This window comes from Parus major, chromosome 9, assembly GCF_001522545.3.
Source record: "Parus major isolate Abel chromosome 9, Parus_major1.1, whole genome shotgun sequence".
NCBI classification, from domain to species: Eukaryota; Metazoa; Chordata; class Aves; order Passeriformes; family Paridae; genus Parus; species Parus major.
The window spans coordinates 6,264,311-6,290,891 of NC_031778.1; the positions used below are offsets into that span (position 1 = coordinate 6,264,311).

The following is a 26,581-nucleotide window of genomic DNA, read 5'->3' on the forward strand; positions in this document are numbered from 1 at the left end:
ACAGATAGACAGAGCCTTCTTGGGTTGGTTTCTGTGGGAAAACCTTTTGTCCAGAAGGAGCACCCTGCCAGGAAGAGGGTGCCCCAAAGAGAGGGATCAGAGCTTTGGCTGTGTGTTGCTGTAACCTTGGGACTGGATGACACTTCATCGCAGTTTGGGAGGTGATGCAGGGCTCTTTCCCTTGCTCAGAAGGTCTGTGCTGAGCCATGAGAGACTGTGTCTGTCTTTGGTAGGGTCTGTGGTTGAAGCACTGGAGCAGGGCTGCAGGGATAGCAGCTGTTCCTGCTGGCAGAGTCACTGTTTGTGCCAATGTGTGGATATAATTACACTGAAGCTTTGGCTCTGAACACCTCCAAAACCGTATCCCTGTGTCTGGCCCCTGTGGGTAACCATTTCCTGAGATTAGTGGCCAGGGTGTGCTCGAGACAGGTTTGGTCACAGAATTCAGCTGGCACATACAGTGTCATGCCAGGTGCATTTGCAGTCCTTGCTGCTCTCTAAACCTCCATCCCAACATTTCTGTGTGGGGCGGCACCTTGTTTCATTTGAACACAGTTCTGAGCCTTTGAATCCTGGAAGGGATGCTAACGTCTGGATTTAGCCATGTTTACCTTGCAATTTCACAGAAAAATTCTTCCTGGATACCACAAAATATAACACAGTCTAGTGGCTTTGTGCACAGTAGAAGAGAGAATACAAGGATTAATCTGGGAGAATTACTTGTTTTTAAAATCTTCCTTTGCAGTGAAGCCAATCACCCTGAACCAAGTGAGAGAGCTCTTCCATTTGGCTGCAGTGAGTCTTTGAGGTTGGCATCTGTGCTGACTCTGGCTGGAACGTATAAACTGCTTCTGTTTGTTCTGCACAGAGCCTGTGGTCAGATGGGCAGCAAGAACAGGGCAGCTTCTCTTCTGGGCAGCAGCAGTGGCTTTTTCCTCTCTCTATGACTTTGTTTTTCCTTCTGCAAGGGGCAATGTTTGTGTGGTAGGAAATCCCATGCTATGACTGCCTCTGTATTTTGTTTCAGGCATCAGAGGGCGTCCCTGTGAAGTACTTTCAGAACCTGGAGGAACTGATAGAGTATTACAAGAAGGAGAACATGGGTTTGGTATGGCATCTCAAATATCCAGTGCCACGGGAAGAGGAGGAGGCTGCTGATGAACTGGAGGAGGACACTGGTAAGAAACCCATGATGTGACTTGCTGATGCAGACCCTTGACTCATACCTCTTGACTGGAGATATGCAGTGCAGGCAGGAGATTAGAACATGTTGTGCCATAAAATAGAGCAGAACATAGAGAGGCCTGAGCGGGCAAGGCCCTGCAGCAGTGAACCCTCATGTGTGTCCTATGGTACACAAACCTGGAGCATCAGTTTAGCTCACCTGAGGGAATGCATTGAGACCCTCTGTGGAAGTATACTGCATCTGCTGTGGGGGTGGTTAATTGGGTGTCCTTATCTGGACTCCCCTGTTTATGTCCAGCCATCTTCCAAACCTCTGCACCCTCTCCTTGTCCTACATCTGTAGGGCCTCTCTCAAAACAGAGGTGCTCCCTTGGGGCTTGGAGCACATCTCTGTGCTGTGCCACGCACCTACAGCTGCTGAGGGGCATCTGAAACCCCTCATCTGCTCTGCTCTAGGGAACATTTTTGACAGCCCTAAGCAGAGGGCACAGCTCTGGCACTGGCAGACAGTCTAACTCCATGTACAGAGGCAGGTGTATGATGAAGAGTGTGATTGGCATCATCCCTACTATTTTATATCGAATGCCACTGTGCCTTCCAGGCACTCACTGGTCTTGGATCATTCCTTGGATTTTTCCTGAATCACCCCTTGGATCTGTCATAGTTCTCCCAGAGGAAGGTCATGTTCACAGAGCCATCCTTCCTGTCCTGTCCTGTCTGATGTCTGTCTGGAAAATCAAACAAGTCTGAAGGACACAGTCCCTGGGACAGATCGACAGGCCCTGTGAACTAGGGCAGATTGATGTGCCTGTGCAACCCAGTGTCTGTGTAACCCTTTGATGGAACCCACCACATATCTAACAGGAGCTGGAAGATTTTGAAATGCAATTTTTTGGAAGAAATAGAACAAAATTTTGCAAAGCTGCTCAGGAAAGATGTTCCTGGATTTTGGCCAGTTGTGCTTAGTCTCCAGCTCCCAGGGCCAGGGAGGGAACTACAGCAAAAATAATACAGAGAGAGGCAAGCAGCAGGGAATGAAGTTCTAGCCAAGACTAAGAGCCTTCAGATGAAGAGAGATTAGTACTGGGTCTGGGCTGCTCATATACACAATTTAGTTTTGTTAAGGCACTTTGTGCCATCATGGTGGAGCCATGTAGGGCCTACAGATGTCTGGTCATCTTGGACGTGAAACTGCAGAGGTGGAAATGAGCACCCTGCAGATTAACCACGCATGACTCAGTGGCTCCAAATCACAGCACCAGCCAAGAAGCAGTGGGTCAGTCCTGGGGGTGTTTTTGTAATGCAAATTCCACCATTAGGAAATAACCAAATGAAACCTCACAACTCAACCAGCTTCAGTACAACATGTATAACAAAGTATTGGAGCAATTGGTATGAAAATAAAGTTAACCATGGTTGGGATCAGTGGAGATGAACTCATTCTTCTCCCAGAAGAGGGAGAGATGCTGAACAGCAGGATGACACAGCAGGAAAATCCTTTTTCCTTCCAACTCAATGCCCACAAGACAAGGCAGGATATTCAGCCCCTATGCACTGGGTCACAGGGTCTATTTTCTCCATCTCTGTTTGCTTACTTTAGCTGTTCACTTCTTTCCATTGGCAGCTTCTGGTGCTCTTTCCATCATGTTCCTCCATCCATTCTGCCTGAGCAGCAGATCCCCATGATAATTGGAATGACATGGGTGAGGTACAGCTGTGTTCTCTAAGCATTATATTCAACTTAACTAATTAACCTTCACAGCTGCTGTGCAGATGGGGGAGTTAAAACTGGCTGGGGTGGAGTTCACTGCAGGCAGAGACAGAGGCATGTGCTGCCTGCACGTGAGATCCAAGCCTGGCACTTCATCCTGCTGCTCTCACACCACAGCCATCCCTGGAAACACAGCGGGGCCAGTGCTGAGTCCTGAGCTTCCCAGCTCTGACATCCCTCCACAGACCAGCCAGAAGAGATGGCTTCTGAAAGGACTGCCCTGGCAGGGTGGGCTCTGCCCTGCCTGGTGTGAGGGACAAGAGGTCCAATTTTTGTGCTGGAATGACTGTGCCTTTCCTTTCCTTCTTGCTAGACCTGGTACCCACACCTCCTGTCCTGCCCCCACGCAACATCCTCATGGCACTGCCAAGCAGTGAGACAAAAGAGGTCTCTTCTCTCCCTGAAAACTCCCGGGTGGCAGATGTGAATAAATTGTCCCTTTCTGAGACACTGCTCCAGCGACTGCAGTACCAGGACACAAGCAGGTAAGGAAGGGCAAGTGACAGGGCTGCTGAACTTCAGCCCAGTTCTGAGCTCGCTGGGCCTTGGTATTTGGGACAGCTGAGGACCTGTTTGATTCAACAAAATTACTCCTCATTAATACTACCAAATAAAGAACAGAATCAGATCAGCAGTGCATTGACTGCTCTTTACAGTCCATCTGTTGCCCAGAAAAGATACATTTCTGAATTATTAAAATAACCCATATACTTTCTCCACTGAGGTATATTTTTCTAATATAAAGGATGAGTAATATCTGAGAGAACTTCATTTATTAGCCATGTGTCTAAACAGTGGGAATTTGAGAAAAACAAGAAAGCTGTTTGATATTTGGGAGTAGAGAGAAGAGCTGGCTTTTGACCTGTCTGTTTCCTTCACAGTGTCTCTGACGAGCATCTTAAACTCATCCAGGATTACCTGCGAGTTCACATCATCAGTGACTTTGAGATTGTGCAGACTGGCTCAAGCAATCTTCCTCAACTGAAGAAATTACTAACAGCTCTTTGCAAAGGACTCTTCAGGTAACTAGAAGCTGGTTTTCAGAGTGTAATGCCATAACATTGTAGTCTAACAAAGGTCCCATGTGCATGCATTCAGAACCCTCATTTTTGGCATAGGAAATTGGCTTGCCCTCAAAAGCAGTATATTTAGATCTCGTGACCTGTGATTCTGATCCAAAGATATGAAATCTATATAGAAGAGACAGCTCTGACAATCAAGTTTCCTTGTAGGTGGTTTCAGACAGCAGAGTGTTATATTTTATGCTTTGTTTAGAAAGAAACAAAACAAAAAATGCACTAACCAATTTACTGCATAATTTGGTAATGCATAAATGACACCCACAGGATTGTCAAGTACAAGCCGCTTATGGAAACAAGCACAAATTAGTGTATAACTAGATTTTAAACACTGATTTTCCTTCCCACTAATGCATTGTGAACTTGGAGTGATTCCACTGATGTTGGTGAAGGCCAGCTCAAATGAAAAAAGGAACAAGTCCAGACTCTTGACTCTACAAATTTTACCTTTCCTGTTTGTAGAGCTTCCATGTCACAAATAGAAAAACTCTGACAGGGTACTAGAACATTGCAGAGCTCCCTCCTTCTGTGGTGGAAAGATGTTATTTCCCCCTTGCTGATTCTAAGCAAAGGGACCAGCCCACACTTGTGCAGAGCTCTTGGAGCACTGTAGCAGAGGGCACATATTTCCACACTTCTCTCCATGGCTTCCCATACCCTTTTCTCTGGTGTATGCAGAGATGAGGCTGGTTGTACTGCTGGCCTGATCCTGTTCTCCTAGAAACCAGCTGCCCACAGACAAGCCCCTGTGAGGACTGAGGACAGATTTTTCCAAGTGCTGCTCTTCTGCACTCTGCCTGAGTGTTTTGCTTCTCTACACACATGGGAGAGGAGAGACCCATGTGGCCAGCTAAGAATAAACCTGAACAATGGAAACTCAAATCAAATGAAATCACAAGTGAGAGTGTTGTGTTATTAAAATACCTTAGTGCTGCTGTTATAATGATTTTTGGCTTCTCCCATTTCCAACTTCTTATTCTACTTCAGCTTATCTGGGTTTCACAACCCTATTTCTCATAAATGCACGTGGAGAGATGAAAGGAAGGAGATTCAACAAGGCTGTAATTCCCTCAACTGTCAGGACATCTGTAACATTTCTGGATTTTCTGTAGGATTTCTGGTGACTGCACATTGCAAAGTGACATCCTAGAGTAGAGCTGGGTGAATTCTGCTGCTGGTGGAAGCCTGCTGAGTGTAGGGATGTGTCTTGGTTTGAAAGGTGTCCGCCAAGGAAGGCAGGAACCTCCTTTTGAACGGAAAATATTATCCCCTTCCCTCTGAATTATTTAACTTAGAAATTAAGGGGTTCTCAGGCAAAGATATGGGAAAAGGAATAACAGTTCCTTACTAGTGTATGTACATATAACAAGGCAAAATACCAACAGTAGCAGCAACAAGGAGCAGAAGCAGAGAGCCAGTGCCACCTCTCTGGGCTGTGGAGCCCTTTCCCTTGGGTGCAGTTCTGGGCACGGCCGGCAGGGGTGCTGCTGGCTCCCGGCCGGCCGGGGGCGATGGTTCCTCCACGCCTGCAGGGGGCGCTGTGCCGCAGCTCGGCCGCTGCTCTGCACCTGGGGGATGGCAGCAGGGAAAAGGGTCAGGGGGGCCGGCACAGCATGCACTGGCTTTGGGCTCCTGAGCAAGCAAAGGGGCAGAGAAGCAAGTCAGTAAACTCTAGTCACAGTGCTGAAGGAAAAGAAAAAAATGTGTAAAACCCCACCAGGCAACAGCATCTCTAGTCAGAGACACTGTGGTGCATGGCGGAGATGATCACTCCACCAGAAGAAGCAACCCCTCCTTGTCCCAAGGAGATCCTTGAGCTGGTGCTCACCCATCATGATACTCCCAGAGCGGGGGGCACAGGGAGGGGGTTCATCTTCCAGTAAAAAACACCAATAGCAGTCTTCTCAATCTGCTACTGTCTGCAGCCATCATTTGGTCATCATTTGCTGTTCTGCATATTTTGTTTATTCTCCCTCAATAGATAATTTGCACATAGAGTTCTTAAGGCAGTTTTTCAAGCACTTGTGATACCAACACTTGTGCAACTGCATGTGGATACACAGGCTTCTGACACTTCAATGAAGATCACTAAAGGTATTTATACTGTCAAGAGAAGGAAACAAAAGAAGTTACAAATTAATTAAAACCACCTGGTGGTTTTAATGGGCTTGAACACCCACAGGAGCTCTTCCTCCTCCTCACACACAACCTACATGTTGCACTGTGAACAGAGGGCAGTTTTCCCATGGGAAATCACTCCTGAGTTGCTTCAGACAGCTGTGGCAGTGTTTTTAAGAGATGGCTTGCACATCACAGTAAATATCCTTTCAGTCTTCTCAAACTAAACTTCACCCAATGTTCCTGCAACTGCTTGCAGCCTTCTGGGGTCTGACTTCATGGCAGCAATGGGACTCTTGGCTTTGGGGCCAGAACTGTTTGCAGTGACACTGGCCCTAGGTGATCCAGAGCTGAACAGTGGCATTGGAGGAATAAAATTAGCAGAATCAGATTCCTACATGTGCCTTGTACTCCTATGTGTTCCACGGCAAGCCTTTCAGATTGAAATGTCAAATATGAATGTTTAATTTAGGCAATTAATCATCTTTGGTTCAACACCTAGACATATCTCTTCAGGCAGGCACACTTTTGCTTTGGACCACTTTCTCTGACAAAGATGGAATAAAATCCAGTCCGTTCAGACTTAGGAAAGTGAGGGAAATCATTAATATCCACCGTTGACTAGACACAGTGCAAGCATCCTAGTGCTGCTCACCCCCATCACCTTCCTTTTGACCTGTGCTCCCTGGCTGCTCTTTCTGGAACAAGTCTTGTCATTATCAGCATGGAGCTTCTGTGCCAAATTCACACAACAGTGTTTCAACAAATGAGCATCCTGTGGAATCTTATTGGGAAGCACTGAAGGAATGACATTGTTACCTGTAAATGGTTCTGCCCAGGAGATCAAAGGCTGCCTGTTCCACCCCCTTGCTGCACCTGGCATGTCATGTGAGATGAAATATCTGCAAATTAGTTTCCTCTTTGCACAGAGTCTCCAGCATAGTCCCCAGCCCTGTCCTCAGCAATCTCAGCAGCTGCACAGGCCCTGTACAGAACAGAGCTGCTGCCATGGCTGCAGTGTTCAGGGTTATCAGACTGTGCTGGGCTCTGAGGCATTTGAGTGCACTTGGATCTATGAGTTGGCATAGCTGGGTTGATGCTGCTTGTACACCATATCGTCAGGTTTTGTCTAGACTGGGATACCTTTCTGGGGAGATTTAAGAAGTTAGCAAAGCAAAACCCAAGGAGCAGCCAGTATGGCCATGTTCCAGCTTTGCAAGACAAAGTCAGCTGCCTGACTCACACTGTCCTGTTGGCCATGTCACCAAGCAGCTGGAATTTGCTCCCGTATGCATCCCACAGCTCAGGCGAGGGCAGACCCAGTGTGGATGTGTGCCCAATGTGAACATGTGTCTGTCATCTCATCCGTGTGGCTGTGTCCGAGTGTGAACAGACCCAGGGAGCTGGCCACAGCCTTAGACCTGTGCCGTGTCTGTGTTCCCAGTGAGGCCTCGAGGACTCTCCCATCTCTGGAGTCCATCCAGAAGGTGTTTGAGCAGCAGCTGCATCCTGTTACCCACCAGCGCTCCCAGGTAAGGGGGCTGGGAGGTGGGAAGAGCAGGACGGGTGTGTGGGTGGCTGTCAGTGAGGCAGGGATGGCTCTAGTGTGCAGCCATAGCCAGTGGGGTACAGGTGGGCATGTGCCACTTCTGTTGTCTTTAGCCTCTTTCTGCTGCAGTGCAGGGAGCGAACAGTGAGTTCTATCCCGCAGTTTCGCTTATCCCATAGCCCTCTCCACCTGCCCCCCCACTCCTGTCCTAGAGGAAAGTGCCACCAGCTGCCTGAGGACTCCCACCTCCCCATCCTTCCTCAGAATGTGGGCTGGCATTGCACACTTCTTTTTCCATTAACCTGATTCCAGGATGTTTCACTGGTACATCCTTCCTTTTCCCAAGCCCACTTAAGTCCCCATGACTTTCCTTTCCCTGCCAGAAAACCAAAATTCCAGGACTTCTGTATGCTGAGCCCCAGGCCTGGTCATGCATACTTGCCCCCAGCAGCAAGCTGACTCCCATGCATGGCCAGCTGCCTTGACCTTATGGAACAGGTTTAGAGATTTGTCCTTCCAGCCTCCCACACTTCTGCGTGTTCTCTGCTCTTGTGCTACCCATTAAAAATCAGAGTGGTGAAGGTAGAATTGCTGCTCTTTGGTCTGTATGAGGTGTTCCTGGGACTGCACTCCAAGCTGTGCTCTGTGGGCTTGGTAATTGTCCATCTCTCTCTCTTTTTGTTCCTCTGCTGTGGTTTCAGATGCTTGGTGAAGCAAGTCCAGCCAATATTGTATTGAAACTCAACCAGCTGATTTCTTTGCTGTCTTCTATTGAAGAAAAGGTAGAGTTTTCAAACTATTTTATGTCAACTTCTTGTCCTCCTTTGCCTCTAGTTTGTTTCCTCTTCATCATCAGTGCAGTGCTCTGCCACAGTAAGATTGCTTTGTTCTGATTTCATTACTCTCAGTGTACTGCAGAATCACCAAATGCAATAAATGACACATAATTATTTTACAGGTAAAAACACTGTTAATTGAAGGTCCTGATTCAACACACCGGCGCTCCCTTATCCCCCCTGTCACTTTTGAGGTAAATTTACTCCTTCAACAATGTTGATCATAACGTGGAAGGACAGTAATGCAGATTTATGTTAGTATCTCAGCTCCTGGGAAGTTTGCTGTGCTGCCACAGAGGTAACAGCTTTTCCTGGATTCTGCTTGGCACCATAAAAATGCCTAAGAGATGTCTGGTGAGACTGGCATAATGATATGTGTCCAGAAATTGAGGGAAGTGCTGCATTTGTAATACATGTGACTGAAGTGTAGAAAGTCCCTCATGGAAAACCTCTCTGTATTCCACTAGGTGAAAACTGACTCCCTAGGAATTTTCTCAAAAATACAACTCAAAGTGGATGTGGAAATGGGAAAACTGATTATCAAGAGATCTAAGGATGGTCCAGAGGACAAGTTTTATACCCACAAGAAAAGTAAGATGTCAGCTTAATGTCACAAATGCTGGACTAGGCTCTGGGTCCCCGAATGATGGGAGGGGTTCCCTTCAGCCCTACTCAGGGCAAGGTTTGGCCCAGAGGGCAGGTCCTGGGTGCTGCATGAGCACCAGTCAGCAAGACACAGATATCTCAGTACTGAGATAACCAGCTTTCATAGATTGTTTTAGACCCAGTCTCCAGGTCTAAATGAAGACACTGGAATTAGCACTGCAAGGGAGCAGGTTTTGGTAGAAGATTCCCCATAGAGCTGGTTGCAATAGAACCATTTTTCTTCTGAAAAGCAATGTTGCTTGAAAATAAACCCCACCATTCTGCAAGAACATGCTGACTTCTGTGATGATTTTTGATGGTAAAAAGCCAGACAGTCAGTTTCAGTAACATTTTTCAGTGAATTTCCCTTGATTTTTTTGTATGTAGATTGATATCTCTCACCATGAGCAATGCCAGTTTGGTCTGTGGTTGCTTGATTCAAACAACTTCCCTTTTTACTGTTGTCTTTCTTAACAGACAGTTCACTGAAGTTGAGAAAAAGAGATTTGTGAGAGAGTAGATTATGCCCTTGGGCTCTCTCCTGCTAGAAAATCAACCTGTTGCTGGCAGTAATCAAAAAGATGAGCTTTCATGCGTGGCTTTCTCTACCTGGTGTTCATAATAGCTGCTATTTTAGATGCGAGGAATCACCTTTACCACCAAATGAGGACTTACATCCTCTTTCACAGATGGGCAAGGAACACATATAGGCTGGCTCAGGATACAGGGGCATTGCCTGCACAAAGTTTAGGCTTCATTTCACACTGCAAGGCTTGGGATGGAAAAGAGCTCAAAGCAGGAGAATTTTGGGGGTCCTCTTCACTTGGAGTCCAAATCTGTTCCTATTTGGAACAGGATTAAGCAACTTTAAAATGCAGGTCTACAAGGAAAACTGCACAGACAGAAAAGACCATGTAAATCCCAAGCCTTTGAGCTTCTCTTGGTTTTGGTGGGACCCTTATTTCAGTGACTGCAGCTTATGATACCCAGCTTCTGTTCAGTCTTGCAGCTCATCAAGTCCCAGAAGCTTCCAAACAAGCTGGTGATAGTCCTGGAAACAGAAAAAGAAAAAACACAGCGGAAGGAATATGTTTTTTCTGATTCCAAGGTACATACATGGTGTTTCTTTCCTGCCAGCCTGGAGTAGGTACACAGGTGGGAGTGGAACATGGGGCATTCCTTGGTAGAAAGCTGAAGTGTTAAAGGACAGTAGTTGCCTTTGTAAAAAATATTTTCTCCTTTGTTCTGAAAACATCCAGAAAATGAGCAAGTATACTGTCTAAAGGGAGATACTGGACACCTAAATGCCTTCACTGAGGCAGGAGGACAGAGCAAGCACTGAGGAGAAGCAAGGTGTCGAGATGGCCACTGTGCAAAGGTTCATATAGACAAAGAGGGAAGAAAAGATTTTTTTCTGACCAGCTCAACATTTGTTAAAACAAAGCTAAATGATTAAAAAAGCACCACAGGAAAGGCAGCCTCTTGAAAGGTTTCGGGATAGTGCAGAGCTAATCTGCCCTTCAAGTGTGCTGGGAATTTTTTGGTTCAGCCAGTTTTTCAAGAGGTCATGTCAGAGGAGTTAAGTATCTCATTAATTTTCTCTGCTTCTCCCTGTCTAGAAGAGAGAAGGGTTCTGCCAGCTTCTGCAGCAGATGAAGAATAAACACTCGGAGCAACCAGAGCCTGATATGATCACCATCTTCATTGGCACCTGGAATATGGGTATGGGCTCTCTTCTGCCATGGGCACTCCTTCAGACACTGCCTAAAGGTGTGCTCAGCTGGCACAACGAGCTCCAGACTCTCTGTGTTCCATGGCAGATCTGTACACCAGGGCTGTCCTCTCCCTGGGACAGGGGAAGAGCTGATATCTAGACTTACTCTTGCATGTGGTTTGACACTTCTCATGGTTCCACTCAAAGGACCATGAAGTTGTCCCTGTTGGGTACTGAAGGATTGCTTCAGTGACAGTGGCTGGCACAAAGCTGGTGCAGCAGCACACAACATCCACCACCATGCTGAAAAGACAGGAGCAATTCCACAAATTGCACATCAACTGCTCTCATTTGACTAGGGACAGTTCATGTCCAGCCTGGGAAGACAGCTGAGTGTCTGTGGTACTTAGAGAAGGGGACGGGGTGAGGACAGTGGAATATAGGTTATTTTTCTCCTTTTTGGGACAGAAGCCTGGTTCAGCTGCTGTGAGCTGAGCTGTCTGTGTTTTGCCATCCTTAAGGAATAAGGTCAAGGCAGTGGCAGACCAGGAGGAGTACAGCTCCCTGCCTTTACTCCTGGCTAGCCTTGGCCTTGGAGAGCAAATCCACAAGAGGCAGGTGGTCAAAGCAGAATCACTCCTTTCTCAGTGACACAACTGGGGGTAACATTGTCATCTTAGAACAGTGTGCCCTGGCTGATACAAAAGTGATACAAGATGTGAAGCCCATCATTTCTGTCCCCATGTGTTATCTTCATCCTAGTTTTGACAAGATATGCTCTTACTTCGTTTGGTGTTTGATGTGTTAATAAAAGGTGCAGCCCCACCCCCAAAGAAGATCACCTCCTGGTTCCTCTCCAAGGGGCAGGGGAAGACCCGTGATGACACTGCTGACTACATCCCTCATGACATCTATGTGATTGGCACCCAGGAGGACCCCCAGGGGGAGAAGGAATGGCTGGAGACCCTAAGGCAATCTCTGCAGGAAATCACCAGTATCAGCTTCAAAGTGGTGAGGGGTTATTCCAGCTATAGCATGGAACTCAGGAGATGAGAGTATACATGTTGTACACGTAAAAGAGATGGGAATAAATGGGATTTTGCCTGTACCTCCTCCCTTTCCCTCCCTTTATTGTCATTGAACTTGCTATTGAAGGAGTCAGGAAGCCTGCAGCCACAGAGCAGGTTGGCAGGTATTTATAGAAATACAACCTCTACCCTTCCCATTCCTGCAGATAGCCATCCATACCCTCTGGAATATCAGGATTGTTGTCCTGGCCAAGCCAGAACATGAGAACCGCATCAGCCACATCTGCACAGCCAATGTGAAGACAGGCATTGCCAACACGCTGGGTGAGGCACGGGCAGGTCCTGCCCAGACAGCTGCGATCTGCTCAGCCCACATGTAACAGCTCTTCTTCTCCAACACTCCTTGGGCAACATTTATGTGACACTCCTAAAGTTACATTCCACTAGCACTGATTGTATTTTACCCTGTAAGAGAGGAAGTCTATTTGTGTGTATACTTAGTATGAATACATATATATATTTTTATATTCCCAGCAAACACTTTTGACTGGCTATTGGATTGCTCTTTCTTGGGTTTCACAAGGAAGTTGCACTTCTCTCTCTTCAACTAATTTTTTAGCACCCTTAAAAATTTGTTCCCACAATCTGTGCTGTATGCACTAAGTTTTTTTGTGCTGATTAAGTGAATTTCTCTTCTCCATCCTCCACTTCACATGTGCCAGGTGCTTTATTATCTTTGCTAGACTCAGCCTGGAGGTGTATTAATTTTCTGTCATTTTTGGCTTCCCTTTTGCCAGGTAATAAAGGAGCAGTGGGGGTGTCATTCATGTTTAATGGAACCTCCTTTGGGTTTGTTAACAGCCATTTGACTTCAGGAAGTGAAAAGAAGCACAGGTAAGATACATCCTCCCCTCTCAGAAATGGTTGTTGAGCCAGGGTGAAATTCTCTGGGCCATGTTTGGAAGGAGGGCCCACCAGACAGGCACAAACATGTTTTCCTGACCATAAAAAAATTGTTTAATGTCTCCTGGGAGGACATTTAAACAAGGGCCTTCTGCTGTGTGGCCATACCACATGGGTGCAGGGGAAACGGACGGTAAAATTATTGCAGAGCCAAGTGTAAAAGTCTTGCACAAAACTTGCATGACCTGTCATGAAAACCCACTGCATGAGGAAAACAGTTCCATGATCTACAGTGTTTTGGAGAAATGTGGAAAGGCTTTTCCAATCCCAAAATAATCCCCAAAAGGGGACTGACTTCCTCATCACTGTAGGCAGTGCTGTGAGCCCTAGGACACAGCTGAGAAAGATCCTTCAGGAATACCAGGAGGGAGGTGTAGAACAGGAATATCCTCGCAGTGATTAATTCTCTATATCCAGCTGTGAAATAAGGGTTCATGGATTAGGTTCAGGTCAGCACAGGACTGGAAGGCAAAGATCCTGACACCACTGTGAGATCAGTGCCCACACTGGGAGGAGCTGGAGCATTTGGAAGGAGTGGTTTAGAAAGTGAAAAGGACTTGAAGAGTTTGGCCTTATCATCTTTCCCAGTCCAGGAAACAGATGGTGTGGAATTTCTGCACAGAGTCTTTGCCACTGATGAAGTTAACATCTATGGAAGGGTTCCTCAGGGCCTGGAAGAGCTGCCAAAATCTAGTTATGTGTTTGCTGCTGAAATCTGAAGGAAACAATCTAATGCTGGGTTTCTAGGACATGTAGCTCAGAAAAGCACAGCCCCAGAAGGCAGCAGAAGTGGCCTCAGGAGCACATTCCCTAGGCCTGTCTGCTGGGGTGGCAAATTCTCAGTTTCTGATCTGCTCAGCTCCTCTGTAGCTGCTGAATTTACCAGCTCCCACCTGGTAAAGCTGCAGCCTCTTCTCCATTTGGAAATTCCATTGCAATTTAGGATGTCAGGCAGATGTTTCTTGTCTTGACAGACGCAACCAGAACTACATGAACATCCTGCGCTTCCTGACACTGGGAGATAAGAAACTGAGTCCATTTAACATCACTCATCGCTTTACTCATCTTTTCTGGCTGGGAGACTTGAACTACCGTGTGGAACAGCCCCCAACGGTGCGCGACACTGCAGGGACAGCACACTGTTGCTATAGAAGTGCTCTCTTCTTCCAAACTAGGGCAGAATGGCAAAAAGAGGGGAGACAAAAGGGATCCCCAGGGCGTGAGTGTGGCCCCATTAGAGGGAGAGTAAGGAAATCCCCTTTGCCCTCTCCAAGGATTAATGGACCCAGGAATGCCATCTGGCACACTTTACTGCTTCAGGCAGCCTCAGTTCCCCAAACCTCCCAACTTTCCTTCCCACTGTGAAGAAGCATCTGTCCCTGAATGGCTCAATCTAGAAACTGCATTTCTGCTCTGGTTGGTGAGCTTGGAATGGTTCAAACAAGCCTTCAGGAACAGGCGAACCATCATAAATCCTGGATAGGCTTCAGTATGCGGGAGAAAACACCAAGCTTGGTGTTAATGTGCATGTGGTTGTGAGTGTGTGTGTTCTTGTGCAGGAGATGTGTGGGCATTTCAATACCTGTTTTGATAGATAAATGTTCCACCACAAAGGCTGGGGCTTTTCAGTGAAGGGAAGGGTGGGGAAGTGGCAGGGGCTACAGCTCTGTCAAACAGTTCAGGAGCACTCACCAGTTTACCCGTGAAGGGAGTATTTATATGAAGGTTTTGCATCATCTACAGCTCTGCTGTTTCCCTGTTGGCAGGAAGCAGAGAATATTATCCAGAAGATCAGGCAGCAGCAGTATCCGGAGCTGCTGGCTTTCGACCAGCTTCTCCTCGAGAGAAGAGACCAAAAGGTGTTCCTGCAGTTCGGTGAGATCCTGCATTGGCTGGCAGGTTCTTCTGCTACATCCACCAACTTTCTCTGCCAGCCCCAGCATGGGGCAGGGTGTACCAGGCAGTGGCTCTCTTGCCCAGGTGAGGGCTTCCCATGGTCAAGCTGTAACAGAGCTCTTTCCCTGTTTTAGAGGAAGAGGAGATTACTTTTGCTCCAACCTACCGCTTTGAGAGAGGCACCCGGGAGAAGTATGCATATACCAAGCAAAAAGCTACAGGGGTAGGTGAAAACTGATTTCCCTTCAGAGGTAAAGGGTAGAGCTGTGACAGCAACTCCTGCAGAAGAAAGTGACTTAAATCAATCTCTGTGTTTTCTGCCCTTGTAGTGTTTTGAAAGGAGCAATACAAACAAAAAGACTTGACACAACTATATAGTGCTTGGGTGAATTTCCTGTTCTTTTGTGAACTGGCCCTTTCCATTCTTCTTGACATTACTTCTCCTTTGCTTTGCAGATGAAGTACAATTTGCCATCCTGGTGTGATCGAGTGCTCTGGAAATCCTACCCCATGGTGCACGTTGTATGTCAGTCCTATGGTGGGTGGAGAACAGATTGTCGATAGCAAGGCAACCAGTCTGAAACGGAAATGATTCAGAACAGAATCTGTAGGATCTCCCTGCACTGCCAGGCACTCAGCATAGAGGGACCTGATGTTAAACCAGGCAGTGGGGAGCCAAAATCTCTCAACCTTACAGGGTTGGGAATTCATTCTGTTATTCTTTTATATGCAGAACACCACCTGGACAGTTGCAGCTGTCCAACTTCAGGCCATACTGTAGGATCACTTTACATCAGTTATTTCTTGGCAGCAACCACCACTTTTCCTGTGCAGTCACTACCAGGAACTCCTGACAGTGAGTGCCAGCAGGACAGACCCTGTGTGCACAGTCCAGTCTGCAGACTGGAGCTGCAAACACATCTCTTGTATCAAATCATATTCCAGAAGAACTGTGTGGTATCAAGAGCCCATTTCCTCTCCTGCTGAAAAGCATCACTAAAGTGCAGTGCAGGGAAGAGAAAAAAACACAAAACCTGTTTAAAAAAAGACTCAAATACCAGTTCCTGAAATGTCATTGGCTATATGTAGGACTGAGCATCTGAGTATGTTGTTCATGGTTTCCTATGCATGGATTGGGAGCAGGGCTGTGAAAATCTGTCAGGGATAAGGCAGGCTGATCTGATCACAGAGCCCATGATGCTGAGGTGTGGGGTTGAATAGACACCTCTGGAATGATTGGATTTGCTGGAACTCAGTGTGTGCTTAGATCAATCAGGCCTTGCTCACTCACTGTTAACCTTGGTCCAGGAGTTGCTTTGTAGCACTGAAGTAGCACCAGTGTATTCTTGTGTGATTTTCCTGCCATATTAGAGCTATAATTAGCTGTGCATGTTGCAGAGGTAACCAGGAAGCCTGTAAGGGCTTTTTGTACTGGAGGAATCTAACACTGACAGTCATCTACAAAACAGTACAGTAAAATGGTGTCCCTTAAACAAATCTTTCTATATTCTGACACAAGAATTACAGTCATGTGTACTGACATGAGTTTATGTAAAGAAACACTTTTGACTAGAGACAGTTACCAAAGAGACGTTTATGCTTTCTGGAAAATTACTGAATAATATTTCTTTGGCAGTGATCTCTCTGGAGCAGGGCAGTAACCATCCTCCCTTTCTCACTGGCAGGCTGTACCACTGACATCATGACAAGTGACCACAGTCCTGTGTTTGCCACCTTTGAAGTGGGAGTCACCTCACAGTTTGTTTCCAAGAATGGTCAGTCAGGTTGGGTGCACGTATACCATCTTCACCTTGGATACAGAATGCAGAAAAACCTGATTCTTTAATACTTTAAGATTCTTAAAAAGTCCATTGAAAAAAGCCCTCTTTTTATCTCCTGCTGAAAGTGACATTGTTTTCCCTTTCTCTTTCCTAGACTCCAAATACACAGATTCCCAAGGGGAGATAGAGTTCCTGCATTGCTACGCTACTCTAAAGACCAAGTCCCAGACCAAGTTCTACATTGAGTTTCACTCTAGCTGCTTAGAAAGTATGGGTTTGCCCATCTTTATTGTTTCCGTCAAAGTTTTCTGAGTGTTTGGATTAGTTCTCCTTCTTGCTTAGATCTAAAAATATAGCTATGTGGATCATTTGTTCCACTGCAAAAAAAGGGATGTCCTAAAGATTTGCTGTAGTTTGTAAGACAATCTATACTGTCAGCTATACAATCCAAACCACACAGCCAAGGTAGCTGTAATCCATGCTTAGATATGTAGCCTTCCAAGAGTTTTTCCACCTTGTTTGTCAATCTGATAATTTCTTTCTTGATGGGAAACATGTATTGTTCTTGCTTATCACACAGAAAATACCTATATAGCAAAGACATGATTGATTACATTTCTAATTGTGCCTACTACAAATGACAGGTGATTTCAAAATAGAGCACCTGCATTATGCTAACAAAAATATTTTAAAATAATTGAATTAAACTGGTTTAACAAAGAATAAGTCAGAGTATCAACTAAATGGGAAATGAATGCTAGTGATGTGACTTTGTAAGTGGGACTGTGCACCCTGCAGCACTGCAGATTTCACTGCCTGTGTCCATGCTGTGGGGCTGAGTCTCAGCTGTTTATGTAACGTAAGCCTACGTGCCCTTGCTGTGGGTTTTTTAAAGCAATTTCCCATCACAGATCTGCTCTTTTAAGTGGGACAGCAAGCCTTTGGTGGATGCTTCATCACATTATCGCATGTCAGAGCGCTGTGTCAAAGACAGTTCCATAAAAGATTATTTTTTGGCTGTATAAAAATTTGCATAAATTTCTATGGAAACAGTGTATTACGAATCTTAAATTAGAATTTCAAAAGCATGCTATCTTGAGTGGCGTAGGAAGAGCTGTCATGTTCTTATCCTCCAGTCCATGTATGCACTGAGCTCCTCAGTGCCAAGTTTAACTGCAAAATAAAACCATTTAACAATGCTCTAGCAAAACTGCTTGCAAATTTACTGTGTAAAAATTCATCCAAAACTCAGACTTTAAGCTTCTTAATACTTTTAAAATTTGCGTCCAAGTAGGAAAATGATTGTAGGCTCTTTGGAGACATAGTGAAGAGGATTTGTAGCCCAGTACTTGCTGTCTCTTCCCTGGTAAACTCCTTTCTTGTCCCTTTGCAGGCTTTGTAAAGAGCCAGGAAGGAGAAAATGAGGATGGAAATGAAGGGGAGCTTGTGGTAAAGTTCGTCGAGGCACTTCCAAAGGTAAACTGGGACTATACCTCTATATTCATCTGGAAGAGAAGCTTCCACTTTCATCCCATAAGCAACATTATGTCTTTTACTTTCATAAATACTATTTTCAGGAACATTGTTGTGGTCTTGTTTCCACTCAAAGGGACTGTAAGAATGCAGGATGGGCTTAGGCCAAGCAGAGTGTTGTAAGCAGGAAAGGACTTTCATGTCAGTGTACTTATATCTCTATCAAGAATTTTCCTGGCATGATTATGCCATTCAGAACCATGACTTTTTTCATACTTTTGAGTGAACATAATGTTGGTTTAAGCAGGCCCATTTTTTTTTAGTTTTAAATGGAAAATAAAACATCTTAAACAGTAACTCTGCTCTGAAGTTTCTTTGCCTGGTCAGACAAAACTTTCTCTTGGTATATTTTAAAAAAGTTGATTAAATATTTGTTACCTGTGTTAAAAAGAACATCAGTGGCCAGAAGTAGTGTTCTATGTGTCAGTATCAGACACAAGCCCTGTCCTTGAGATCAGAGCTGTTCTTCATTTCTTGGCATGGTGGAAGTTGAAAAAACTACAAGAGCTCCTGGATTTGGAGCAAATGTGCATGTCAATACCCTTCTAAATAGCCCAGAAGAAGTGCTGACTTTGGAAAGAATGCCTTACACTGGGGAAAGGCTCTACAGTAAGCGATTACAACAACAGCTAGATAGATTTTTGGGAACAGACTGTAATCAGAGTGCAGATGCCTTCCTCCTCAGGCAATTTTCAGTCCTGGACTACAGGAGAAAACTGCAGCTCATCCCATGAATGTCAGATTTGTAGCATTCCGTTCACTGTGCTGGGACTCAAAGAGTGCAGCCTTCTACCACAGATATCCAGATATTATCAGAAGCTGATCCTGGAGGTGACATGATACCCTCATGGGTTTATGCAGCAGTTTTCTCCTCATTTGGGACTGAGTTCCAGGGAGAAGTGTGCTCCTGTCAACCATGTATTTTATTGACACACCTTAACTTGTCTTTGCAGCTGACTCCAATTATTTCAGACCCGGAATACCTACTGGATCAACATATCCTGATCAGCATTAAGTCATCAGACAGTGATGAATCTTATGGTAAGTGCTTAGCTCCAAAGTTCTGGATGAATCAAAATCTACTTAGATTCTTCCAAACCACTGAAAGAGTGGGAGAGAACAGAAGTAACTTTTATAGACTGAACATCTATGATTTAGAACTCAACATACACAGAAATACACTGTGGGCAATATTTTGTGAAGTAATTATGATTCAAGGAATATGAACTCAAAGCAACAACCTGTGTGAGCTTTACCAGCTCTGAAAGAGCAGTGGTTTAAAAAGAAAGTTAGAAACAAACTAAATCAGGAGTCAGCATGTGTTTATTCAGAACATACAAATCCTGTTTCACTTGCACTTACTTGAGGCATTTCTCCTGGCTACAGAAAGTATTTGGCTGCGCTTGTGGATCCCAGATTCTCACCTGCCAGAGATTGCAGTCCTTGTCCACAGAAGGCTCTTTGCCTAAGCAGCCATAGGCTCATCTTTTCCTTACCAGGAGTGGAAGCTCAGAACCCTGAAGTTTCCCACAGATATCTTCAATGCCCAAATCCTTCACACATACATGAAGTGAAATAAATGCCCCTAATTTCTCAGGAGATATGCTCCTTACTGTGATCCAAAGCAAATTCTCTCCAGTAATCACAGATCTGTCAGTGCATTGGTAGTACATGACACAAAATATTTCAGTGCTTAGTTTCTCAGTCCCAGCCTCACTGTTTCCCTGTTGTCTTTTAGGGGAAGGCTGCATTGCCTTGCGAATAGAAGCAACAGAATCCTTAGCTCCCATCCATACTGTGCTGACACACCATGGGGAGAAAACAGGGATCTTCCAAGGAGAAATCAAGTTACAAACGTCACAAGGAAAACAGAGAGAGAAACTGTATGGTAAGGAGCATCATCATCTCTGCAATGCTTGTGCTAGAGAATCTCACTTCAAAAGATTTCTGATAGCTGTCAAGGAACTAAAAATTATCTCTGCAGTGCCTGTAGTCACAGAGAGTGCTTTTGATGCTGAGTGCAAGGAGGTGTGAGTATGGTTAGCTCTTAGGAGCATACCTGTACTCTTTCAGGAAGACACAACATTAGATTCCTTGGGGTTTTTCATAATTCACGTAAATTCAGTGGACTGAGAGAGCCCCCTGTCTGTCACCAGCATTGCTTTTATTGAATGGGGATACCTTATTTCCACTTGTGATGTGACACACTCCATGCCAAGCTCTCTCTGCTCCAGACATCTTGTGGAGCAAAGAGTATGTCAGGCTCTCAATGAGCAGTCCTTAGCTAGAAGATCACAAACTTTGCTTTTTTCACCTTGCTAATCTGTTGTTCTTGTTCAGAGTAGAGAAGCAGCCATTTACAATTATTAATGACATTTGCAATTATTCTCAATGGAAAAATGAACGTATGTGACTGTTTGGTGGGTCATGACCTTTGTATTTCAAGACACACATTTCTTCCTCTGTCAACAAGGCATGACATGTATTAGTGGGCAGTTGAAAACATAACAGCAACAACAGTTAAAAACAGTTTAAAACTGTCCATCACTCTGATGGACAAAGAGAGATGTCTTAATGAACACGGGAACAAAGAAAACTTGAGCAGCCAGACTCTGGAGATATGTGTGCCCCTTCTTTCCTTCAGATTTTGTCAAGATTGAACGTGATGAAATCACTGGGCAGAAACCAAAGAACATCAGCAATTTAGAGCCTAACAAAGACTGGGATCAGACTGACAGGTAAAGGGCAAGTGGGTAAGTCAATTCCAGAGAAATAGTTGGCACCATAAATGCAAAGTTGGGCTTGCTGTGGGAGCAGCATCAACAGGTGTGCTGAGCACTTGGAAGCTGCTTTGTGGCTATCTGGTCAGGACGGGTCAATGTTCCTGTGCCCAAAGCTTCAAAAGCTGAGAATACATTAGCCACACCGGGTCCCTGCACCCACTTGAAAAAGGCCCTTTAATTTCCAACAGAAAGTCAAAATCTACTCATCTTATGGCCAGAGAGGCAGCAGCCATCGCTCGCTACTGGGGGAGTGCTGTCCCTTCTCCAGACAGCCTGGGAAAGGAGGATATCTTACGGTAACCTTGCCACCTTATCTCTGACAGCTTGGGGTGGGAAACTATCCTCAAACTGCCTGGCTTTTCCTTTCCAAGAGTCATAGGGTGAGTCTGGGTAAGGCTGTCCATTCACCTGTTTGCACTGGGGCTTCTCCTTGCAGGCAGCTTCCAGCTGGGCCCAGAAACCCATGACAGCCCCTGTATGCGGCTGCAAAGCTGAGTGCTCTCTGCAACCTGGAAAGGGAAGCATCTGTCACAGCCACAGGAACTATTTTGGGGGTGGGGGAGGTGGTCTTGACCCAGCTGCTTCCTCTCCAGTGACCAAGGAGAGTGAGGCACTAACAGGACTCCCACTTATTCCCTAATTCTGAAGCAACAGTGACAGAAAATAAAAGTAAAAAACCAGTAGGTGGTATTGAATCTAAGCAGTCAGTGGGCACAGACGCCTTTGTAGCTGGCAGGGAGACAAAAACCCTAAATGTATTTGTGCATGTACCTCCCTAACAATATTTCTTCTCTGAAGCAGCTCCACCCCCACAGACATCAGCAACCCCAACTACCTGGGCATGGCTGCCTTCTCTCAGCAGCCATCTGCAACCTGCCAGCTTAAGCAGACACCTTCATCAGAGCAGACACCTTCCCTCTGGAACTATGAGCAGCAGTCCAAAGAGAACACCTCCCTAATGGGGCAGAATCAATCATCCTCCACATCACCCTCCTTGTCACCTCTATCTCCAAAACCATCCCTCCAAGCTACAGCAAACAGAAGCATTTGTAGTTGGAGTCAAGAGTACCAGTGAGTGTTTGAATTTTGCACTGAGGCTGGGCCCCTCTCTCCTGTCATGTTTCATTATCTGTTTAGAGAGTTCAAGGTGTAACATATTCTTTATAGATTTTATCTCTAGAAATAGGAAGATAAGTGAAGGTCACAAGTGCAGACTGCATAATCAAAGAAAACCAGTTTAGCAGTTCTTCAGACTTTTGTGAAAGGAAAGCCAAAGATAATGAGTTAAACTTACAGTTAAATAATGAAATCTTAGAATCACAGGTTGGATTTGGATTGGAATGGACCTTAAAGCTCATCTCATTCCACCTCTGTCATGGGCAGGGACACCTTCCACTATCCCAGGATGCTCCAGGCCCCATGCAACCTGGCCTTAGACACTTCCAGGGATGGGGTAGCCACTGCTTCCCTGTGCCCGGGCCTTCTTTCTAACATCTAAATCTCTCCTATTTTAAAACTTCCTCCTTGTCCTGTCACTATCTGTACTCTCCTTCCTTTGTGTAAGTTCCCTCTAGGCACTAGAAGGCTGCAGTGAAGAATCCTTGGAGTCTTCTCCAGACTGAACAACCTCAGTTGTCTCAGTTTGATATACGTAGGTTTAATTCTCTACCAAGAGAAGGGAAGGAGAATTTTACAAAGTTGACTGTAATAACAAAGAAGAAAAGCAGGGAGAGTGACACAGATCTTCCCCTGGATGGGAAGGAGAGGTCCTTCATGTGTTAGACGTGAAGTACTTTCACTGAATCTCTACTGGCACTATGCAAATATCCAGCTTGCTTCAGAAGCTAGACTCCATATACTGTTTCTATCACAAGCCTTGATGCAGAATTTCCATCTGGCAGCTGAAAATATCCTATCCCAGCTTAGTGAGATGATGAGGCTACTTCACCCTAGTGCATGTGCGCAATGTGTCCTTGCTGTAGACCTCTTCACAGCCAAGAGACAGCTGCTCTCTGAGCTGGGCTTGAGCTCCCTGGTAAATGGGTGTGGCACTCCAGAAGTCAAAACTTGCAGTGGTCAGAGTTGCCAGCACTGCTTGGGTCTGTTCTGTACCTGGCAGTGCTCCATCATCACTCAGCTCTCTCTGCTCCTGCATGCACTGACTGCCAGAGAAGAGCTTGAGACAAGGAACACAACTCATTTGAAGACACCTAAAGAACATGTGCCACTCACCTCTGTTCCAGTCTGTTCAGTTATTTGTGATCTGTGGCTGATTTTTAAAGTAATTTGAAGGTGAAAGCCTGGCCAAATCAGGTTGAGTGACCCAAACCCACAGGACCTGCTGTGTCCCATTGTACAGCTGTGCTGTCATTCCAAACTGAAGCTGCAGCTCAAAGGGCTCTGCTGAGAATGCACGTGGATTGTCTCACTCTACAGCAGAGCCATTACTCTTACACTGTGCATTTGGGTGCATTAATGAAATTTATGCCTTCCTTAGGAATACCATGCTGCATTGGTAGCAAGAGGAGATTGACCTAGTTGTAAAATGCCACAGTACATGATGTGAGCTCTTATTTTAAATCTCTAGACAACCATTTCCATCCTGTCTACCAGATCTGAAGATTATTATTAATATTCAAATTCAGATTTGTGTGTGTTGCAGAGTCATCAAAGGACCTGGCACAGTTTGCTCAGTAGTTTATCTGTTTAAAAAGAAGTCAAACATCACTTTGCTGGACTGTAACCTAGCAGGGAGTTTACACACTGGGAGTTTACACGCTATTGGCTATGCATATTTGCTCTCTGCTGTCATGTTACTAATGATTAAACAAAGCAAAAACAATGCAGACTTTTGTTCTCTCTCCCTGAGTTTAATTGTTTTTCTGTTGCCCCTTTAGGCAGTCAGTTTAATTTGTTCACAGTATTCATGTCTTCTCTAAATCAGCCAGTGACTCTCTTGCCTGCTCTTCACAAGTCTCCTTTTCACCCTGCTTCCATGACTGCAGGCCACCTGACATGGGGAAATCCACAGCAGAGCCTGTGCCACAGGAGGAGGGGCAGCAAAGGCCAGAGATGTTTGAGAACCCACTGTACGGCTCCATGAGCTCCAAGGGCAAGGTGGCCCCCAAGAAAGAGCAGGAATATCCCAAGGCCTTGCGGAAAGAGCAGCCATCACTGCCTGAGCAGAGCTGTCATCTCACAAAGCCACAGGAGCCTGAGTGCAGCAAAACTTCTGGCAAACAGCCATCGCCACCTTTCCTGGTGCCCACACAGCGATTCCGGTCCTACACCTCCCCCTTCCAATTGGAAGAAAAGAATACAGCGGAAAAGAGCCAAGGCAAACCAAAGATGACAACACCATTGGAAAACTCGGCACCTCTCAAAAAAATCATGAAACCATCAAGGGCTGAAGTCAGCCTGAGCATCCAGGGACAGCAGAACAAGCCGCCCCTTCCCTCCAAGAGCCGGGCGGTGCTGGACATGCAGAACTCCAAGGGCCGCGACTATCGGGACAGTTCAGAGCTGCCGCACTCCGGGAAGCACCGCATGGAGGAGGGCCCGGTCAGCAGGACAACCGCACCAGTGCGTTACTCGCGGGAGTGAAGTGGGGTGGAAGTTGTCTTGGCTGTGATGTCGCTGTGACTGGAGTAGTATTGGCTTAGGCACTAAGTCCTCACTCCATGGTTCCTTCCAAGCTCACTGCTGTCCCACAAACCTGCAGGGCTTGCAGAGCAGGGGGTGCCAGGGAATATCCTAAAGCAGTATTGCTGTAGAGGATGGCGTGTTGTGAAACTATGGCTTAGCTTTGCAGGCATTTTTACCTTCCTCTGGACTGTTTAAGCCTGGTGGTCCACAAGAGAAATGCAAATAGTCAGTACCTTGCTATGTCTTGTTTTGGGTGTACTGTGCTGTTCCTGAAAGTGGCTGATCCTGGCCTGATAGCACAAATCTGTTGTATTGGGCAATGGATTTGTTTTCCTGTAAGTAAGAAAGAGATGATTAAAAGTAGTAGTGGTAAACACTTAGCAACTTGGAACAGTGTGTCCAAAACCATTACTGAACCCTCTACTGAAATAATCAGAAATATACTTTCCTGGGCTGGTGGGTTTATTTTTTGTGGTTTGGTTTGGGTTTGTGAGAGCTGTAAGAGCTGTATGAGAAGGAGTAGGGGAGGCCTTAGTAAGTGCATTTGGGAGAAAAAGCCCACTTGAGTGGGCTGTATGATTTTTTCTTTTCCATCTCCATCAAAACTTGTAGAATTGACAATATACAAGCTGATGTCTTCTCTTGTCTCTACAGTGAACACAACACAGCAGCTGGTGGAACCCTAGGAGGAATCCTGATGGGAAGAACAATGGAGACTACTGCTTTGTTCACACTGATGTCCTCTAGTTTGGTTCTAAAAAAGACTGAGGAATTTTATTTTTGAGGGTGTAGCCCTCCCTGTCATTATGGAAATGTTCTAGCTGAGAAGTTTATCCTATGTTGCTCAGACCAAGAGGGGCCAGGACCACAATACCAAATCCAAGTTATTCTTTTGAGTGTCACTTTGGTACTTCCATTAAGAGGCAGGTGGCCAAGTACATGCATTAGTAAATGTTTTGGAAAAGAGGACAGTACGGTACAAGGACTAGGAGATGGAAGGGGTGCACTGAAAGAACGCCCTTCCTACAGAAGAAAGATTTCTATTTTGTGTTACAGGATTCCTGTTAAAGCATGATATGTAAAAGAAAGCATCTTAAAAGTGGTACAGCTCCAAAAGCATGTCATATCCTTGGAGCAAGGAGGTCAGGGAGGGTGGGGAAAGAGTCTGAATAGCAGATACTGATGCAGGTCACACGCTCTCAGTAGAGCAAGCCTTGCCTGGAGCTCCGGGCTGCATCCCAGCACCACCCAGGGGACACAGCAAGTGAGGGCTGGCCCGTGGTACCAGGGCTTCTTTTCCTTCAAGCAGGCCCTGGTTTGATACCCCAACAAACAGAGGGAAACACCAGAACCACAGGCAGAAAGAGGGGAAGAGAAAGGGTCCATGGCTGCCTGGAGGGGCAGACAGCAGCACCCCAGCCTGCCTGGAAGCAAGCACTTTGCTTTAGAGGACACTGGCCAGCTGGTTCTGGAGCATTATTAACAGATTAATGCTGACCTTACTGTACACTTTTGTTCATTGACTGAGAATGAATAATGTTAACATACTTGTCATTTCTGTTATATTCGTGTTAAATATTAATGATGTGGTTACTATTAGGCTAAGCCTGTTGTGTCTTAATCACTGCTATTGTTTCCATGTTGATTACTTTAAAAATAATAAAATAGTCACTTTTCTGGTCATTCTTTATTGAAAATTCAGAACTGCCTGTTACATGATTCAGCTTTAGGTGGGTGTTACACCAGCTTGCTCAGTCCCTGCCCAGAGAAAACACCGAAGGCACCAAGGAGAGCAGGGAAGACATGACGAGGATGACTGAGAATGCATCTGTCTGTCTGCACAGATCTTTCGTGGATACAGCTGGTTTGAAAACTACAGGACCTGTTAGCAGATACAGTTACTAATTGTGTGAGTGTAGAAAAGGTACAGTAATTTCACTGGAGGAGAAGAGGCTTAGCAAAGGCTTGTGAGAATGGGTGGAAGAGGACAACCTGTAGGTAGAAATCTTTCAAGAGGAGATGATCTTGTGCCATGCAGGTTGGAGTTTTGAGGCA

The 26,581-nt window shown here is 45.6% G+C and overlaps 1 protein-coding gene across 2 annotated transcripts in view; it reads left to right on the forward strand.

The window, feature by feature from the left end:
* The window catches only part of INPP5D (inositol polyphosphate-5-phosphatase D), a 58,121-nt gene extending 31,912 nt beyond the window's left edge, over nucleotides 1-26,209 (forward strand). The window contains exons 4-29 of one of the 2 annotated variants that reach the window (XM_033516875.1): nucleotides 1,028-1,178; nucleotides 3,270-3,441; nucleotides 3,838-3,978; nucleotides 7,598-7,685; nucleotides 8,404-8,484; nucleotides 8,661-8,732; nucleotides 9,006-9,129; nucleotides 10,185-10,291; nucleotides 10,803-10,905; nucleotides 11,712-11,908; nucleotides 12,132-12,249; nucleotides 12,723-12,819; nucleotides 13,863-14,001; nucleotides 14,655-14,763; nucleotides 14,919-15,007; nucleotides 15,241-15,322; nucleotides 16,470-16,568; nucleotides 16,720-16,833; nucleotides 17,959-18,041; nucleotides 19,052-19,139; nucleotides 19,837-19,986; nucleotides 20,743-20,836; nucleotides 21,070-21,177; nucleotides 21,683-21,952; nucleotides 23,887-24,463; nucleotides 25,181-26,209. In XM_033516875.1, the coding sequence (XP_033372766.1) occupies nucleotides 1,028-1,178; nucleotides 3,270-3,441; nucleotides 3,838-3,978; nucleotides 7,598-7,685; nucleotides 8,404-8,484; nucleotides 8,661-8,732; nucleotides 9,006-9,129; nucleotides 10,185-10,291; nucleotides 10,803-10,905; nucleotides 11,712-11,908; nucleotides 12,132-12,249; nucleotides 12,723-12,819; nucleotides 13,863-14,001; nucleotides 14,655-14,763; nucleotides 14,919-15,007; nucleotides 15,241-15,322; nucleotides 16,470-16,568; nucleotides 16,720-16,833; nucleotides 17,959-18,041; nucleotides 19,052-19,139; nucleotides 19,837-19,986; nucleotides 20,743-20,836; nucleotides 21,070-21,177; nucleotides 21,683-21,952; nucleotides 23,887-24,463; nucleotides 25,181-25,183 (3,456 nt within the window). In that variant the 3' untranslated portion in view covers nucleotides 25,184-26,209. Of the gene's footprint in view, nucleotides 1-1,027; nucleotides 1,179-3,269; nucleotides 3,442-3,837; nucleotides 3,979-7,597; nucleotides 7,686-8,403; nucleotides 8,485-8,660; nucleotides 8,733-9,005; nucleotides 9,130-10,184; nucleotides 10,292-10,802; nucleotides 10,906-11,711; nucleotides 11,909-12,131; nucleotides 12,250-12,722; nucleotides 12,820-13,862; nucleotides 14,002-14,654; nucleotides 14,764-14,918; nucleotides 15,008-15,240; nucleotides 15,323-16,469; nucleotides 16,569-16,719; nucleotides 16,834-17,958; nucleotides 18,042-19,051; nucleotides 19,140-19,836; nucleotides 19,987-20,742; nucleotides 20,837-21,069; nucleotides 21,178-21,682; nucleotides 21,953-23,886; nucleotides 24,997-25,180 lie in introns of those variants that run through there. The other variant, XM_015637175.1, reaches the window with a different exon arrangement.
* Nucleotides 26,210-26,581: the final 372 nt, after the last annotated feature.